Source organism: Oryctolagus cuniculus, chromosome 10 (genome assembly GCF_964237555.1).
Source record: "Oryctolagus cuniculus chromosome 10, mOryCun1.1, whole genome shotgun sequence".
In the NCBI taxonomy this organism is placed as follows: Eukaryota; Metazoa; Chordata; class Mammalia; order Lagomorpha; family Leporidae; genus Oryctolagus; species Oryctolagus cuniculus.
In genome coordinates, this window is record NC_091441.1 from 121,277,254 (window position 1) to 121,295,553 (window position 18,300).

General features: G+C 53.3%; 1 protein-coding gene across 5 annotated transcripts in view; it reads left to right on the forward strand.

The window, feature by feature from the left end:
• Window positions 1–18,300, forward strand: part of SUMF1 (sulfatase modifying factor 1) — a 91,352-nt gene that overhangs the window by 23,762 nt on the left and 49,290 nt on the right. For all 5 annotated transcript variants that reach the window (XM_051831916.2, XM_070050024.1, XM_051831915.2 and 2 more), the window contains exons 4-6: window positions 14,114–14,196; window positions 16,282–16,404; window positions 17,205–17,319. In XM_051831916.2, the coding sequence (XP_051687876.1) occupies window positions 14,114–14,196; window positions 16,282–16,404; window positions 17,205–17,319 (321 nt within the window). The remainder of the gene's footprint in view (window positions 1–14,113; window positions 14,197–16,281; window positions 16,405–17,204; window positions 17,320–18,300) is intronic.

The window sequence follows — 18,300 nt, forward strand, 5'->3', positions numbered from 1 at the left end:
AAGAGAGACCCACTCCTTTAATGCTTCTGTGTCGATTCCAGTTGTCTGAGTGTGAAACTCCTTCTCTACGAGGTTCTTCTGGGAACGGTCGTGGCAACGGGCTTGCCCGAGCTTCTCTGTGTGCACAGTGGTTCCTCAGTGCTTGTTACGGAGTCCATTTTGCTGGGTCTTGTGTTTGTTACATCTTTGTCTCGAGAATCGTATGTCCTAATTTTGCTTTCTTGTGGAATAGTGTTGCTGTTGAAAAGTCTGGCGATAATCTTATTTTCTTTGCCTTGAAAGCTGTTCATTGTGGTCTAAGTCAAAAGGATTCTTTCTTTTTCTTTAATGGTGGTGATTCCAGGCGACTCGCTCTTGGTGTTGGTGAGGGGGTGGGTCCTGTCTCGCTGCGGGGTTTCCTCTTTCACTGTAGGGCTTCACATGGATCTTAAACTTTGGAGACATTTCCTTTAGCCTTTACAGTTCTTTCTCCTGTGCCTTCCTGTTTTCTTCTTTAGGAGCTCTTCACATGTAGATCCGTGTATAAGGTTCTTTTGAATCATTTTCAGCAACATTGCCATTTCTTCTGAATCATTTTTATCTTTATTTGAGTTGAAGTTTTCTTCCTTCTGTGTCTCTCAAGTTACCTGCGTTCCTTTCTGAAGTGACTTTCTCTTTCATTTCCGGTTGTTTCCAGATCTCTGTTCCTCTTCTGAGCTTCAGATTTGGACGTGTCCTTTGTCACCTTTAGCACTTAGCTTTCTTCCTTCGGTTTGTTGTTTTTACTTAAAAGTGTGCTGACAGAAGGAGAAACAGAGATCGTTCATCCACTGATCAACTCCCCAAATGGCTGCAGTGACTGGGTCTGGGCCAGGCTGAAGCCAAGAGCCTGGACCTCCATCTGGGTCTCCCATGTGGGTGTCAGGTGCCCAAACATGTGGGCCATTTTCTGCTGCTTTCCTAGGATCACTTGCAAGAAGCTGGATCAGAAGTGGAGCAGCTGGGACGTGAACCAGTCCTCCTGAGATGCTGGCATCGCAGATGGTGGCTTAACGTGCTGCACCACAATTCTGCCTTGTTGTATCATTTTCTTAATGTCATTTACCTCTTTAAAAACAGATTTCATTAAAAAAATATTTGTTTTCATTTTACTTGAAAGACAGAGTGACAGGCAGACAGAAACAAAGAGATCTTCCATCACTGGTTCCCTCCCAAATGCATGCAGCAGCCGGGGCTGGGCCACACTGGAGCCAGGAGCCTTGCATTCAATCTGGACGTCCCACATGGGTGGCAGAGACGCAAGTATTTGAGCCCTCACCTGCTGCCTCCCAGGGTGCGCACAGCAGGAAGCTGAAGATTGGACGTGGAGCTGGGAACCCGCCCAGGCACCTTGGTACGCGGTGTGGGCTTCCCAAGAAACGTCTCAACTGCTGTGCAAAATGCCTGCCCCCGACGTTGTTGTTTTAATTCCGCGTATTCCTTTGCGCACAGTGTGATACTGCCACACTTGTGTACTGACCCAGTCAGGGTGAGTAATGGTTCCCCCGCCCCGTCGTCACTTCTGTTTGGACGCTTTGTGCATCCATGGCATGTAGTAAGTAGGTGATTGCCACCCGTGGTCGCCCTCAGCCGTGGGACACCACAGCTTGCTCCCTCCATGTTTTGGTGCCCTTGCTCAAGCTCCCGTCGCCTGTGTCTCTCCATGTCCCAGAGTCCTCTTGGTTAGCACAGCATTTAGTATGCACCATTTTAGTATTGTGATTGCTTACCACCAACTGGTTTCCTCTGTGATCATTTCTTCTTTACGTTATGTGTAAGGTTTTTACTGCTTAACTTGCAGCTATTTTGTTCACATTTCGGTGCTGATTTCTGACTTGATGGTACTGCGGTCAGGTAACTGGGTCTGTGTGGCACTGGTCCTTGAAATTTATTATTTGTTCAAGTGTCAGCACTCCCCAGGGCCAGCTCTCCCTGTGTGTTTGGAAAGGGTGTGCCTTTTCCTTCAGTTGGCTGGAGTATTCTGTACATGTTTGTTATAGAAAGGTTTCTAATGCGGCTGGGCCAATTTTCAATATTCCTACTAGCTTTTTTCCCTCTGATTGACCTTAAAAATTACTGAGGGAGATTTTTTTTTTTTTGACAGAGTGGACAGTGAGAGAGAGAGACAGAGAGAAAGGTCTTCCTTTTGCTGTTGGTTCACCCTCCAATGGCCGCCGCGGCTGGCGCGCTGCGGCCGGTGCACCATGCTGATCCGAAGGCAGGAGCCAGGTGCTTCTCCTGGTCTCCCATGGGGTGCAGGGCCCAAGCACTTGGGCCATCCTCCACTGCACTCCCTGGCCACAGCAGAAAGCTGGACTGGAAGAGGAGCAACCGGGACAGAATCTGGTGCCCCGACCGGGACTAGAACCCGGTGTGCTGGCGCCGCAGGGGGAGGATTAGCCTAGTGAGCCGTGGCGCCGTCCACTGAGGGAGATTTTTAATATTTCCATTTAAGAGGGCTGATATTGTGGCACAGCAGATTAAGCCACAGACTACAGCACCATCATCCCGTAGTGGAGTGCCAGTTTGAGTCCTGGCTGCTCAGCTTGTAATCCGGTTCCCTCTGATGTGCCTGGGAAAATGGTGAAAGGTGGATCAAGTACTTGTGCTCTGCTGCCCTGCTGCCCACGTGGGAGATCCAGATGGAGTTCTTGGCTCCTGGCTTTGGCCTTGACCAACCCTGACCATTGCAACCATTTGGGGAGTGAACCAGTGGATGGAAAATATTTCTCTCTGTCTGTCTCTCTCTTTCTGTGTGTGCATGTGGTTCTGCCTTTTAAATGAAATATAAGTCTTAAAAATAGTGTCCATATGAGATGGTAGGTTGGGTAATTTCTCTTTTTCAGTTTTTGCTTTATATTTTATAACTATGCAAAGGGCAGTGTCAGTTTTTAGGCATGCATTCCTGTTGAGCTGAACATTTTTTTTTTTCTCAGAATACATGGTCCCTCCTCCTTGCAGTGACCTTTATAGTCACCATTTTGAAGCTTTAGGTCATTGTGGACACCTGGCTAGCACGGGCTGCTCTCCCCCTTCCCCTGTGTTAGAAAGCTCATGTGTGTTATGCCTGTGTATGCTGCAAACAACCGAGACAGTGTTCTGTTTTTGCTGGGAATGTGGTGCATGTGTGGTCTCAAGACTTTAAGGAAGAGTCTGTGTTGTATGCGCCCAAACTGTTGCTGTTCCTGTGCTCCCGGCCCAGCGCCTCCCTCTGGCATCTTTTCCCCACAGCCTGAACGCCTTCCTGTAGTGCTTCTTGTTGATAAAGTCTCCGGGTGATGAATTCCTAGTTGTTCTTCATCTGACGCTGTAAGTCCCTTTAATCCTGAAGACGCTTCTCTAGATACGTACAGAGTTCTGAGTTTAGAGCTCTTTTCTGGGCGTTTGTGATCATGTGATTTCTCTGTGTTTTAAAAAAATTTTTTTTTTTTTATTATTTTTGACAGGCAGAGTGGACAGTGAGAGAGAGAGACAGAGAGAGAAAGGTCTTCCTTTGCCGTTGGTTCACCCTCCAATGGCCGCCGCTGCAGCCGGCGCACCGCGCTGATCCGATGGCAGGATCCAGGATCCAGGTGCTTTTTCCTGGTCTCCCATGGGGTGCAGGGCCCAAGCACCTGGGCCATCCTCCACTGCACTCCCTGGCCATAGCAGAGAGCTGGCCTGGAAGAGGGGCAACCGGGACAGAATCCGGCGCCCCAACCAGGACTAGAACCTGGTGTGCCGGCGCCGCAAGGTGGAGGATTAGCCTATTGAGCCACGGCGCCGGCTCCTAAAAAATATTTTATTTATGTGAAAAGCAGAGAGAGAGAGTGAGAGAGCATGCCAGCATGAGTTAGCACAGCGGTTCCCCTGCCCCCATCCACTGTTCACTCCCCAAATGCTCACAACAGCCAGGGCTGGGCAAGATCCAAGCCATGGGCTGAGGACTCAGTCCCGGTCTCTCACACGGATAGCACGGACCTAAGTACTGGAGCCATCATCACCTGCTGCCTTCCAGGGATCTGGAGTCAGAAATGGAGCCAGGACTCCAGTGTGGGCTGCAGGTGTCCCAAGCCGATCTTAACTGCTGGGCCAAATGCCGTCCCCTCTGTGTGGTTCCTGAGGACAGTCAGGCACTCACTGTTCCCACACGTGCTTGTGCCGTACCAAATCTGTAGTCTTCAGCTATTTCACAGGATGCAGTTGGATGTTGTTTCTTAGGAATTAATCTGCTTGGGGTTTGTGGAGATTCTTCTGTCTGTAAATTTGCATCCTTAAGTGTATTTTTCGACATCAGTCTCTCCTCTTCTTTGGGGTTTCCAAGGCATAAATGTTAGCCTTTTGGATGTTATTATATCGGTTTATGAGGCCTTGCTTGTTTTCTCTCTGGTTTTCAGATCGTGTACTTTGTATTGGTGTGACTTAAAGTTCCCTGATTGTTTTCGCTGTCATTTCCTTTCTCCCCTTGTGATTACCCGATTGGGGTTTTGCCTCTGTGCCGTTCCCCACCACGTCCTCAGCACAGTAAAGCTCACCTGATAAGCTTCCTGAAAACATTGTCGCGGGATGAAATCCATCGAGTGTGCGCTGTGGGGCGTTTGGTTTTTGGATGGACCTGACCCCATCCTACCCCTCTCGTGTTACAGGGTCAGCTGTTGTTTGGCCAGAGAACCTTGGCCTGGTCACCGGGGTCGAGATGGACTTGCACTGACTCAGATATTGGAGAAGGGCTGGCTGAGTGCGTGTGATAAGAAGCTCACGCCTTCTGTGTGCCTTTGAAAAGAGTAGTTGTTCGCTTCCCTGTGGAGTCAGTGTGTGGCGTGGATTCAGGAAGCGGAGCCTGATAACACTGGCAGATGAGAGCCCAGCCTCATAGTACAGGGCAGCCTGCCCCAGGCCTGATCAGTAACAGACGGATGGCAGGGCGGCCTGCCCCAGGCCAGGTTGGTAACCGATAGCAGGGTGGCCTGTCCCAGGCCTGGTCAGTAGCAGGATGGCAGGGTGGCCTGCCCCAGGCCAAGTTGGTAACAGATAGCAGGCCAGCTTGCCCAGGGCACCTGATCTGAATGAGCATAGATTTGAAAACCCTGTTTAAAGTGACCTTGAATTCCCTTTCAAGTCATGGGTCATTTGAGGCCTGACTTAGATTAATGAATACAAGTGGTTCTCATGTCCCTGCCCCTACTGTGGGGTCTGCAGGGCCACCCTCGAGCAGGATCAGAGGGGCCCAGGTTGCTGGACCTGAGAGTCACGTGGGCACAGGTGTTGGACAGAGGTGGTAGTGTGGCCTGGAAGGGGGCATGGCTGGCCTCTGCACCAGGCAGAGCAGAGAGTGGCACCTGTTAGTGTCCAAGGGCTGGCCTGCCCGCTGTCCCACTCCCTGCAAGCCTCTGCTAGAAACCTGACGCCAGGATCTGGTTGTTTCCCCGTACAGGCACAGTGTGCTGGAGGGCTGGACCCAGCACTGGTCTTTTCCATACCCAGCAGGAGGGGACTAGAAACGGTGTGAACCTAAGAGGCCAGTGACTTGGTGTAGTAGATCAGGGCTCGCTAGTGGGCATCAGGGACAGGCGAGTTCTCCCAGGGGGCTACCGACTCCAGATGGATGAGCGCGTGACTGAAGTCAATAGTGGCTGCAGTCTGGGGGGTTAGGTTCTGATGTGGTGACACCGAGCAGAAACCTGGACAGTTGGGGCCCCTGTGCCCACTAAGGGGAGGCTTGAGATACGGATTATGCAGGCCAGGGTTGGGCTGGAGAAGTTGACCAAGCTGAGTGCAGAGTCTCGTGAACCGCAGAGGGGCCAGGGTTCTGCTGACGCTCAGGTGGAATGCAGGATGCAGCTTGCGTTTGGAGACGGCTGTGACCTCTCTGTGGGCTTCTGGGAAAGTCCAGGTGACAGGAGGAGTGCAGAGGGCAGCTGGAGGGATCTAGATGCCGAGAAGGGCCTCAGAGTGCTGGCAGGCCTGAGTGTGGTGCCTTAATTCAAGATGGGAGATCCCGGGGCAGCAGGCAGGTTCCTGACCCTGACCGGTGGTGAGTTAGGCTGTCACCCTGAGCAGGGGTGAGTTAGACTGTTGTGTGGATGATTGGAAGGTGATGCAGGAGGAGTCCAGTTGTTCTCTGTGGTCCCTGGGAACCTCCTCCTTGCGGACAGAGTTCTGTTCAGCTGTGGGTTCAGAACCTCTGTCAGAATGGTCTGAACGTGATAGGCACGGCTGAGGGGAAGTGATGCCTGTCCTCTTTTGAAAAATGCCTGTTTAAGTCCTTTGCCGATTTCTTAACTGGGTTGTTTGTTTTGTTGTTATTGAGTTTCCTGATCTCTTTTTATATTCAGGTTGTTAACCCTTTATCAGGTGCATAGTTTGCAAATGATTTCTCCCATTCTGTTGGTTGCCTCTTCACTGTGTTGAGTGTTTCTTTTGCAGTGCAGAAGCTTCTCGATTTGATGTAATCCCGTTTATGAATTTTGGCTTAGATTGCCTGTGCCTCTGGGACCTTTTCCAAGAACTCTTTGCTGATGCCAGTGTATTGCAGGGTTTCCCCAATGTTCTTTAATAATTTGATGATATTGGGTTGTAGATTTAGGTCTTTGATCCATTTTGAGTGGATTTTTGTGTAATGTGTCTTGCTTCATACTAATGCATGTGGAGATTGGGTTTTCCCAGCACCATTTGATGAAGAGACTGTCCTTGCTCCAGGGATTGATTTTAGCTCCTTTGTCAAAGATAGTTGGCTGTAGATGATGTTTGGATTGATTTCTGGCATTTCTGTTCTGTTCTATTGGATTATCCATCTGTTTTTGTACCAGGACCAGGCTGTTTTGATTATAAGTGCCCTGTGGTAGGTCTTGAAATCTGGTATTGTGATGCCTCTGGCTTTGTTTTTATTGTATAAGATTGCTTTAAGTATTTGGAGTGTCCTGTGTTTCCATATGGATGTCAGCATCATTTTTTCCATATCTGAGAAGAATGTCCTTTGGATTTTGATTGGTATTGCATTGAATCTGTAAATTGCTTTTGGTAGTATGGACATTTTGATGTTATTGATTCTTCCAATCCATGAACATGGAAGATTTTTCCATTTTTTTGTGTCTTCTATTTCTTTCTTTAATGCTTTGTAATTCTCATCATAGAGATGTTTGATGCCCTTGGTTAAATTTATTCCAAGGTATTTGATTTTTTTTATAGATACTGTGAATGGGATTGATCTTAGAAGTTCTTTCTCAGCTGTGGCATTGTGTGTGTATACAAAGGTTATTGATTCTTGCATGTTGATTTTATATCCCACCATCTTACCAAGCTCTTCTGTGAGTTCCAGTAGGCTCTTTGTGAAGCCTTTTGGATCCCCTATGTATAGAATCATGTCATGTGCAAATAGGGATCGTTTTACTTACTCCTTCCCAATCTGTATCCATTTGATTTCTTTTTCTTGCCTAATGGCTCTGGCTAAAACTTCCAGGATTATATTGAATAGCAATGGTGAGAGTGGGCATCCCTGTGTGGTACTGGATCTCAGTGGGAATCCTTCCAACTTTTCCCCATCCAATAGGACGCTGGCCATGGGTTTGTCGTATATTGCCGCGATTGTGTTGAAGAGTGTTCCTTCTATACCAAATTTGCTTAGAGTTTTCTTTATGAAAGGGTGTTATATTATGTCAGATGCTTTCTCTGCATCTTTTGAGATAATCATATAGTTTATCTTCTTCAGTTTGTTAATGTGATGTAACACGTTGATTGCTTTGCGAATGTTGAACCATCTCTGAGCACCAGGGGGAATTCCCACTTGGTCCTGGTGAATGATCTTTCGAATGTGTTGTTGGATTCGATTGGCTCGTATTTTGTTGAGTGTTTTTATGTTTATGTTCATCAGGAATATTGATCTGTTGTTCTCTTTCTCTGTTGTATCTTTTTCAGGTTTAGGAATCAAGGTGATACTGGCTTCCTAGAAGGAGTTTGGGAGACTTCCTCCCTTGCAATTTTTTGAATAGCTTCACAAGAGTTGGAGTTAGTTCTTTAAATGTCTGGTAGAATTTAGTAGTGAAGGCATCAGGTCCTAGGGTTGTTTTTTTTTTTTTTTCCTTTTGACAGGCAGAGTTAGACAGTGAGAGAGAGAGAGAGACAGAGAGAAAGGTCTTCCTTTTCTGTTGGTTCTCCCCAAATGGCTGCTACGGCCGGCACTGCACCAATCCAAAGCCAGGAGCCGGGCGCTTCCTCCTGGTCTCCCATGCGGGTGCAGGGCCCAAGCACTTGGGCCATCCTCCACTGCCTTCCCAGGCCATAGCAGAGAGGTGGACTGGAAGAGGAGCAACCAGGACAGAATCTGGTGCCCCAATCGGGACTAGAACCCGGGGTGCCGGCGCTGCAGGAGGAGGATTAGCCTAGTGAGCCACGGCGCCGGCCTCGTTTCTGTTTTCTTACAAAGCCCCAGCTCCCCGCTCCCAACCAGGCTTGCTCAGGTCTTAATTCAAAATGTGTGAAGTCTGTGCCTCTCAGGGATTCCATGGCTCCCTTTCACACCTGGTGTGGTGGTGGCCCTGTCTGTCTTCTTGCTCTCCTCGGGTTGGGAGACCCTGAGAGAGCTGACTGTGCGCTGTGGGAGTGGAGGTGCTGAGGGCGTTCCTGACTGTGCGCTGTGGGAGTGGAGGTGCTGAGGGCATTCCTGACTGTGCGCTGTGGGAATGCATTTTATTGCAGTATGAGGAATTGTACTGAGAAATGAAAAAAAAATGCAGAAATATTACAGGTCTGCCTTAAGTTTCATAAATATTTGTACCCTGTCTAAAAGCATGCATTTTTCTCTCCCATGGTCTGAAGTCGACAGGGTGCTTGATTTAGGATATAATTTGAGTGAACTTGTCAGACTCAACTCCTCGAGTCTTCCAGCTGGTTCTCTGGCTTCCCACGTTGCCCTGGGAGTTGATGAAGCTCGCTCCTCCCCTGTCCCGCCATTCTGTGTGCTTCTTGTCGTAGCTGGAGCCGCTTCCAGTTTTATTTGTAGTTCATGAATTTGGACAGATCTGCACTTTCTCATTGTTGGCTGGTGCCAGTTGAAGAATCCTCCCAGGCTGTTTTTATAGTTGTAGCTGTCATGTTTATGCTACGTTCCAAGAAACGTCTGTCTTTTTAATTTCCTTGTCTAAATGCGTATATTTCCAAGCACGCAGTTGTGAAGTTTGAGTCCGCCGTCTTCACACGTCAATTTGCATGGTGACACAGCTGTGGCTCCCTATGCAGGTTTCATTCCAGGTCGCATGTGTGTGAGAAACGTGATTTACCACTGCTATCCAGAAGAAAGACACCACGGCTGTACTCCCCTGTCTTGTTCTCGAAGCTGTTACTACCAGTCCAGCTCTGTCCTCGGAGAGAGGTGGCAAGTGGACGTCTTTGCCCTCACGTGGGTCCCCTTTGCCTCGTCTGGCGCAGCTGTTTCACCTTAAACCCGACAGTTGCTATGGCGATGGTGCACTAGAAATAGGTCAGGTTCAAGTCCTTTTCCAGGGTTGGAAGGGAGTGCCGGGCCTCTGGAAGTTGTCTCAGCTGAGCAGAAAATGTGGCGGCGGACAGCCTCATCCAGAAAACGGGGCTCTGAGGATGAGGTTCCCACGGGTGCCTGTGGCAGAGGAGGGCCTGGGGATGCCTCTTGCTGTGGGGGAACCTTGATAGCCTGGCTGCGATTCTCTGTAACTTCCTACACAGAGTAGAACAGCGTTGATTTTCAAGTTTTAAATGCTGACTTAGGAGACGGTGGTGTCTGGGAAAGGAAGATAGATGGTGACGGCAGATGGGGTTTGCCCAGAGTTTGGCCAGAAAATGCCCTGGCTTCCTGCAGGCAGCTTGGCTGGGGGCTGGGGCCCCCTCTGTCTCCTTCGTCCTCCTCTTCCCCGTGGGAGACTCGGGGCTCCCGTCTTCCCTTGCATGCCTGTCACCTGGGGCCAAGGTTCCTGACTCTGCATTGGACCAGATGGTGATGACTCAGGTGCACAGCACAGGCAGCGGCCGTGTGGTTTGCACTCCTCTTGCAGGCTCCTGGCTTTGCTTTGGCAGTTGAGGGATGGGGCCTTTTGTTGGCCTCCCATTGTCCCGGATGCCTCCCTGCCATGGTTTCGTTTATGTCTAGGTGTTCTCCATCAGGACTGTGATGGAAGGCAGTCACAACAGGCTTTTCAAGAGGGTTCTTGGGAGGTGACAGGTGTTCTCGCCCTCCCCGCCCCCAGCACTGTTCTCAGCCTGGGCTGGGCAAGACAAGCCTGTGGGGGGAAGGGCTCAGATGAAGCATCAGGGCAGGGGGATTCTCAGCTGTTAGAATCTGTTATAAGACAGCTCTAAGGCAGTATTGCAGCGAGCAGCCACGTTGCCGAGTAAAGTGATGACGGCAGCTTACCCTCTGGCAGACAGGGTTCTGATGCTTTACATGCGTTTCCTTATTTAGTCCTCAGAAGCTCCACACAGTAGGTAGTAGTATTTTTCATCCCCATTTTTCACATTGGTAAACTGAGGCCCACAGAGGTGAAGTTAGGAGGCCCAGATCCTGTTTCATGTAATTTGTTGTTGAAATTCCAGCAGCTGGCTCCAAGGTGGGAATCTCTTGTTACACTGTTGCTGTGCACCCCATGTTAACATGAAAGAAGAGCACTTTTTCTTTTCTTTAAAAAATTTTGAGAGGCAGAGAGGTAGAGAGAGCGAGCGAGCGAGCGAGCATGAGAGCACACTTCATTTCCTTGGTTTACTGCCCAGACGCCTGGTGCCGGGCCGGGGCTGAAGCCAGTCCAGGTCTCCCACGTGAGTGATGGGAACCAGCCCCTGTGCCACTGCTGCCGCCTCCCAGTCCTTATGAGCGGGAAGCTGACGTCGGCAGCTGGAGCGGGGCACCAACCCAGGCCCCCTGTCGGGCCACAGGAGACCCTGGTCTCCACCCTAGGCCAGCGCATGCCCTGGTATTTTCTGTTCTGATTATTGCATTTTGCTTCCGCCAGGGGACATTCGGCAATGTCTGGAGACGCTTTTGTGTGCCGGTTTGGGTGGGCGTGGGAGCATGCCGTCGACTTCTGGGGCGTAGAAGCCAGGGACACAACTAAGCGTCCTGTGGTGTATGAGACAGGCGTCTGTGTTACTGAATCCTCTGGCCTAACATCAGCAGGGCTGCGGGGAGAACACCCGTTACAGGGCCTGTGCTCACGCTAACCTGATCTTTCATTCCTGTTCAGTGTACACACATTCTTCCACACGGCTTCCCTTTTCCTTCTCCTGATACTAACACATTCTTTTTATTATTATTATTATTTGAGAGGCAGAGACAGAGAGGAGTGAGTGGAAGGGGGCTCCATTCACTGGTTCACTGCTCAAGTGCCCACAGTGGCCAGGGCTGAAGCCAGGAGCCAGGAATTCAATCCAGGTCTCCCGTGTGGATGGCAGGAACCCAGCAAGTCGCTGGGCCGTCACCGCTGCCTCCCAGGGTGTGGGTTAGCAGGAAGTTGGGGGCACGACTCAGAGTGGGTGCTGCACACAGCGTGTGGGTGTCTTAATGTGCATCTTAACTGCTAGCCAGGTGCCTGCCCTGGCAGCACACGTGCTTCTGCATACGTTTGATATGCACAGAATCACGTATGTGTTCTGTAGTAGTGTTCATGACACAACATGTTCTGTTCCCACGTCCAGGTCAGAGCGTGTCTTCACCTCCCACTCTGTGGCATGTTTTGGACTTGAACACCAGGTCACGGCCCTTTGTCCAGGGCAGTGCTGTCTGGCGGTCCCTCCCTCACTATGGCTGGTGTGTTGTTTCTGCTTGCTGCGGCTGTGTCTGTCCTGCAGCTCCGCGGCTGGCGTCTCGTAAGCTGGTTAGTTTGGTGGGTTGCTGGGGTGGGCCGAGAATGTCGAGAAAGGAGAGGTCCTCAGAGAAGTGGAAAGGGGGTGGCTGCGAGGAGAGGCGGGGAGTGTGGCACGCAGGAGAAGGAACGGACACTGTAGCCTGGATGTGTGTGCGGTGGTGCCTGGACCCGCCAATTCGAATTCTGCAGACATTTCTGAATGAAATGAGGTGACTGCGTTCATATTTTGTTCCTCATTTATTTTTTGCCATGAAAGAATTCACTATTATGTGGAGAAATAGATCATTTAAAAACTATCAATGTAGCACCTGCCTTCCGTTGTACTCTGAGGGTTTGTGGGGCTTGTGGAACCCCTCTGGGAGGTTGCCTGCCCTGCTAGGGTGCTGGGTGACCTGAAGGGAAGGACAGGAAGGGCGTGGCCTGAGGCTGCCAAAACCGCTGCCCTGGGTCTCCCATCCCTAAGCCCCCTCTGTGGGGTCCCCTGTGAGAAGGGGCAGAAGGGCAGGAGGGTGGGAGGTCTCAGGGCTTGTGGACCACTGAGCCTGTGTCTGCTGAGGCTACCAGTGCATGTGACCCTGGTCTCCACCCCTTGGTGTGTGGTCTGCGGAAGTACACACCCCCAAAGCCTGAGATGGCTCTGTGTGCCGTCAGAGGGGGCGTAGTGCACCCTGGCCCTGCATGATGGATAAATGAATGAATCACGAGGTTTTAAAAATTGCTGGGACTGAATTATTTCAGAACACTGAAGGTTGCAGGAAAAAACGACCTTCCTATATCTGCTGCCCAGAGTTAGCAGAGGCCATGTTTGTCTTATTTACCTTTTTTTTTTTTTTTTAATTTGAGAGTTAGAAGCCTCTGGTGCTGGTTCTCAGTACGGACGTGGTGCTTTTTGCACGGGTGGGACTTATCACGGGGTGGTGGCCAAGCAACCTGGAGACTCCCCAGGACCCAGGGTGGGGTGACCCTGCTTCCTGTGCCTTCTCTGTTGGAGGATCAATAGCCTCTTGTTGGCCCCTTAACACAGAGCAGCCCAGCCGGCACGTGTCCTGGGCTGGCTTCTTGCCGTGGCGCAGGTGCGGTGCAAGCCTAGACCTTGGTTCTCCTGTGCACTGTCTAATCCATCACCTGGCAGGAGCGGTGTTTATGGCCTTTTTGCTGAAACAGAAAAAGTTTGGCCTTTCCCATAGGAATGTGACTGGGCGTCTGTGAGTGGTTTGGTGGTGTTGGGACGAAGGCAGACGGAAGAGAGTGGGCGTGGTGTTGCAGGTCGCTGGGCGGTCAGGGCAGTCCCCTTCACTTGTGCTCGCCATGCCGGTCAGGACGCAGGTGGACAAGAGCCTCACGTTTGGGGCTGACCTTGCGTCTGTGCTGGCTCCATGGGGAGATTGCTCAGGCTGTGTTGGTGGCACTGATGACGATTTGCCGTGGCTCCCCGTGACTGTCCCAGAGCTGTGTCCCAGGGCTGCTCTCGTCTCTGCCTGCCTGCTGCTTTGTTGGCTGACTGCTGAGGGCACGGTCGTGAGCTGTGTCCTGGTAATGGCCTGAGATGTAGGCTGTGCTCCTGTGTCCATGTGGCGATGAAGTCACAGGACTGGGGAGATTAAATCTGTTGCCGGGCCCACGATTCAGGTCTGTTTGACTGGCACCAAGGCCTATGTTCTTAACCCTCTGGGAAGCCAAGGCACTTGCTACTGGTATTTTGGTTAACAATGCAAATTAGGAGCCAAGTACTTCCTGGTCTTATGGGATTGACCTTCCCTGTCTTCGAGACAGGTAGGGCTGCTGCTGTTCCCAGGCGAGGACTTGGGGGAGGGGCAGACAGGTACATTGCTCAGGACCCCACCGCTCAGGTACGGCTGGAAAACATAGTCCAGTCTTTGGAAAACGCACGTGATGGCCCTCAGCCCCTCGTGGGCTCGTTGGCCTCACCACCGGCTCCCAGTACACCTGTGGGATGCTCTTGTGGGGCACAGCACTTAAATTCCTACTCACTTGGTTAAGTGGTGCTTTCTGAAGTGAAAGAATATGCCTTTTTTAAGTAAAGATTCATTCAGGTGTGAGTCCTCATTTTGGGGATTCTGGCGAAGTGGTGATGCACACGTGAGCTCAGCCCCGTAGTGAGGTTTGTGCTGCATGTACTGAGGCGTGGCTTCCCTAGGGTCCTTGTGGCCAGGAGGAGTTGGTCATGGTCGACACCTGCCTCTTCTGGGTTGATCCAAGGGTGCATGCACCAAGGCACGGGATTCCCTCCGGAGGTCGTGGCTAACGCCGGCCTGTCCTGTCTCTCTGAGGTTGCGGCTGCTCCCTGGTGGTTACCTGTGAAAGGCGCTGACTGGAGACACCCAGAGGGGCCCGACTCCACCATCCGGCACAGGTGAGGCTGCTTCCTCCGGTGGTGGGTTTCTGTCCCACAGAGATCCCCGTGCGCCGAGAAGTCCCTGGTCCTCTTCCTCTGTATGGCGTGAGCGACACGCTCTTAGTGACGGGTGGCATAGGGACGTGGCAGGAAGCAAGCTTTGTGTGACCCAGATGCTGCGCCTTCCCTGTAGGAGGGTGGCACCTTGCGGGCCTCCTGCCTGCGACAGCCCTGGGACAGCGCCCTAGGCCTGTTTACCATGTCCTGGGAGGGAGGAGTCTGCCTCAGGACCAGCAGCTGCGTCCTGCCGTCAGCCACTGCAGGAGCTTGGCCCGCTGTGGGACCCCCGGACCCTTCAGTCCTGGCCTGACGTGTCTTGAAGCCACGTGGGGCGTGAGTCTCTAGGGAGACCAGGAACTTACTACGTGGCACAGAAATAGAGACTCAGGGCGGGAGGCTAGGCCCCGACAGCGTGGGACGCCGCTCTCCTCACCTGCTTTCAGCAAGATTCCTGGTGACCGCCCTCGCCATCCGGCAGCTGGTGTGCGCGGGGTCATCTCTGGACAGAGGTCAGGAACCTTTCAGAGCGTGGTGGGGAAACAGGCTGTGAGGTGGACGCATGGGGTTCCCGGGCACCTCAGGAGGGCATCTCCTTTCCTGAACTCGGGGAGAGGAGGCAGTGAGGGCAGGAAGGAAGACCCCGTGGGGGCTGTGATGTATTCATGCCGTAAACACTGTGAGTCCAGCTCCAGGGCGAGTGCCTCCATCAGTGCTGGACACTGTGGGGCACCTGCTGGTCCTTAGAATAAACGCGGGACCTGGTGGGCTCGCTGTGGCCAGGTCAGAGGGTTGTGAGGCCTGGACCAAGAGAGAGGTCTGGGGAGTTCGGCCAGCGCCACCTGGGCCTCAGAGTTCTTGCAGCCTTCTCCAGCCCTCTCTACCTCCAGGAAGCTGGAAGACCGGCTTGAGATGTGCTCAAGAGAGGCAGACGTGGCTGCCGATCTGTCGTGGGAAGGTGGGCAGGCAGGGGTGGAAGCCAGCTGCCAGGACTGGATCCTGTGAAATGGGGCCGAGGCACAGAGTGGCACGTGGAGTGTCAGGGCCCTGACCTGCAAGGAGGGTGCTGGAGCCAGACTGGGCAGAGGGCGGAGTCACGGCCACCAGGCAGGCCCCGGGAAGGGGACGTCGCAGCCAGCAGTGGGGGCCCCCAGGTTGGGCTGGGATGGCCACAGGGACTGGGCTTTCATGGCTCTGCTGTGGGGATCACTGGGGACCCTGAGGGAACTCCTGCAGCCCTGCAGAACCCTGAAGGGGCTGGACGCTTCCGCCGACAGCGCTGTTCAGAACTCAGACTCGCAACCCACCGCGCTAATGAGGTTCTGTGGGAACCAAGTCTGCGAGGTGAAGCAGTGCTTTGAGTCCGAGAGGAACTGCAATGCATGGGGGAGTGGAGTCTGGACATCAGAAACCCCTGGTGGTGACCGAAGTGGCCGGGCTGAGCTTGCATTCAGGGCCTGGGCTCAGGATCAGGGCGGCTGGGGTTTATGTCCTGAGTTGAGGGCGGCCGCCGAGGCTGGGCCTTGCCTGTCCAGCGGGTCCACTCCCACCTGCTGAGGCTGGGCCTTGCCTGTCCAGTGGGTCCACTCCCACCTGCTGAGACTGGGCCTAGCCTGTCCAGCGGGTCTACTCCCACCTGCTGAGGCTGGGCCTTGCCTGTCCAGTGGGTCCACTCCCACCTGCCGAGGCTGGGCCTTGCCTGTCCAGTGGGTCCACTCCCACCTGCTGAGACTGGGCCTAGCCTGTCCTGCGAGTCTACTCCCACCTGCTGAGGATGGGCCTTGCCTGTCCAGTGGGTCCACTCCCACCTGTGGAGGCTGGGCCTGTGCCTGTGCAGTGGGTCCACTCCCACCTGCTGAGACTGGACCTTGCCTGTCCAGTGGGTCCACTCCCACCTGCTGAGGCTGGGCCTTGCCTGTCCAGTGGGTCCACTCCCACCTGCTGAGGCTGGGCCTTGCCTGTCCAGTGGGTCCACTCCCACCTGCTGAGACTGGACCTTGCTTGTCCAGCGGGTCCACTCCCACCTGTGCTCTGCCCCTTGCCTAGGCCGCACCATCCCGTACTCCACGTCTCTTGGAACGACGCAGTTGCCTACTGCACGTGGGCGGGGAAGCGGCTGCCCACGGAAGCTGAGTGGGAATACAGTTGTCGTGGCGGTCTGCAGAACAGGTACTTGGGGAGTCTCACCTCGCCTGACCCCAGAGCTCGTTTTAGTTGGGAGGCTGACGAGAACCACAGCTCCGGCCTTGCCGGAGTTCCTGTGAGGCCACTCAGGAGGAGATGCTGGTGAACAGGTTGCTGGCCCTCTGCAGCTGCAAAGCCCGATAACCTGCCCGCTGGGCTTCCTGTAGTCCAGCGCACGTGGTGGCGGTTCCGCGCCTGCGCTGGTTCCATGCCTGCCCCTGGTTCCGCGCCTGCGCTGGTTCCATGCCTGCCCCCGGTTCCATGCCTGCACTGGTTCCACACCTGCTCCTGGTTCCGCGCCTGCCCCGGTTCCACGCCTGCCCTGGTTCCGCGGCGCTCCTCCCAGTGTGGAGGCACCTGGCTTTCCACATTGTCTTATTTTGCTGTCTTCTGAAGCACTTGTATTTCTCCGCTCAAGATCCCTGAGGGAGAGACCCACATGTGGGCTCATCCTCTAGGAAAAGCTCCTTCAGATAGTCCAGCTGCATACGAGTGTGCTGTGGTGGTGCCTGGTCGCCACACCACCACCGCGTCCAGAGCCGCGTCCACCCTCAGCCTCCTCTGTGTCCTGCCTGTAGCCACACAGTGACTTCAGTGCTGCCGAGTACTCGGGGAGACTGAGGTGGTGTGACGTGGGCCGTGACTGGGAGATTTCCGGGTCCGCCCTGAAAGCTGTAGCTTCTGATTTGTAGACGGCTCTGGCAGGACGAGCGGGCGCCGTGCTGTGCTCTGGCTCCTCCTCTCACTCGCGCTTGGCGGGCGGGTGCCTCTGTCTCTCCCACCAGACTCTTCCCCTGGGGCAACAAGCTGCAGCCCCGAGGCCAGCACTACGCCAACCTGTGGCAGGGCGACTTTCCTGTGACCAACACCGGCGAGGACGGCTTCCGGGGGACCGCGCCCGTGAGTGTGGGGCACCTGAGCCTGGGGGGAGGTGGGGCAAAGGCGCCAATCTCTTTCTTTTCCCTTTTTCTTTTACATTTAGTTTTGAGGCAGACACACACACACACACACACACACACACACACAGAACATGCTCCTGGTTACCAGTGCACTCACCAAGTGCCTGCAACAGCCTGGGCCAGGCTGGGCTGGGCCAAAGCCAGAGTTGGGAACTGACCCCAGGTCTCCTATGTGGGTGGTAGGGACAAACTCCTGAGCCATCGCCTGCTGCCTCCCAAAGCCTCATGTGATCAGAAGCTAGAGCCAGGAGCTGAATCTGGGAATAGAACCCATGTACTCTGGTGTGGGGTGTGGGTATCTTTTTATTTTTTTATTTGAAAGGCAGAGCAACAGAGAGGCAGAGGCAGAAAGAGTGAGAGAAAGGTCTTTCAGCCGCTGGTTCACTACCCAGATGGCCGCAGTGGCCAAAGATGCACCTGTCTGAAGCCAGGAGCCAGGGGCTTCCTCTGGGTCTCCCACACAGGTGCAGGGACCCAAGGATTTGGGCTATCTTCTGCTTTCCCAGGCCACAGCAGAGAGCCGGATCGGAAGTGGAGCAGCCAGGACTTGAACTGGTGCCCATATGGGATGCCGGCGCTGCAGGCAGCGGCTTCACTTGCTACGCCACAGCACTGACCTCAAGGGCGTGGGCATCTTGACCGGCATCTTCACGCATCATTCACTTGCTCATTGATGTGTTGCCCTCCCCCGGACTTCGCCCACTGTTGCACACACCGAACACTAATCATGAATCAGACTTGGTTGTCTAGGTGAAGATCTATTCAGAGAAGCTCCGCAGCGTGGACTGAACGCTCTGAGCTGCCCAAAGCGTGGCTCTGCCTTGTTTGCAGTGGATGGGCAACCCGCAGAAGCCCCCAGAGATGAGCCGTGGTGGATTCATTCCTCAGCCCCGCTTCATGAGCGTGCAAAAAGTATGAATTT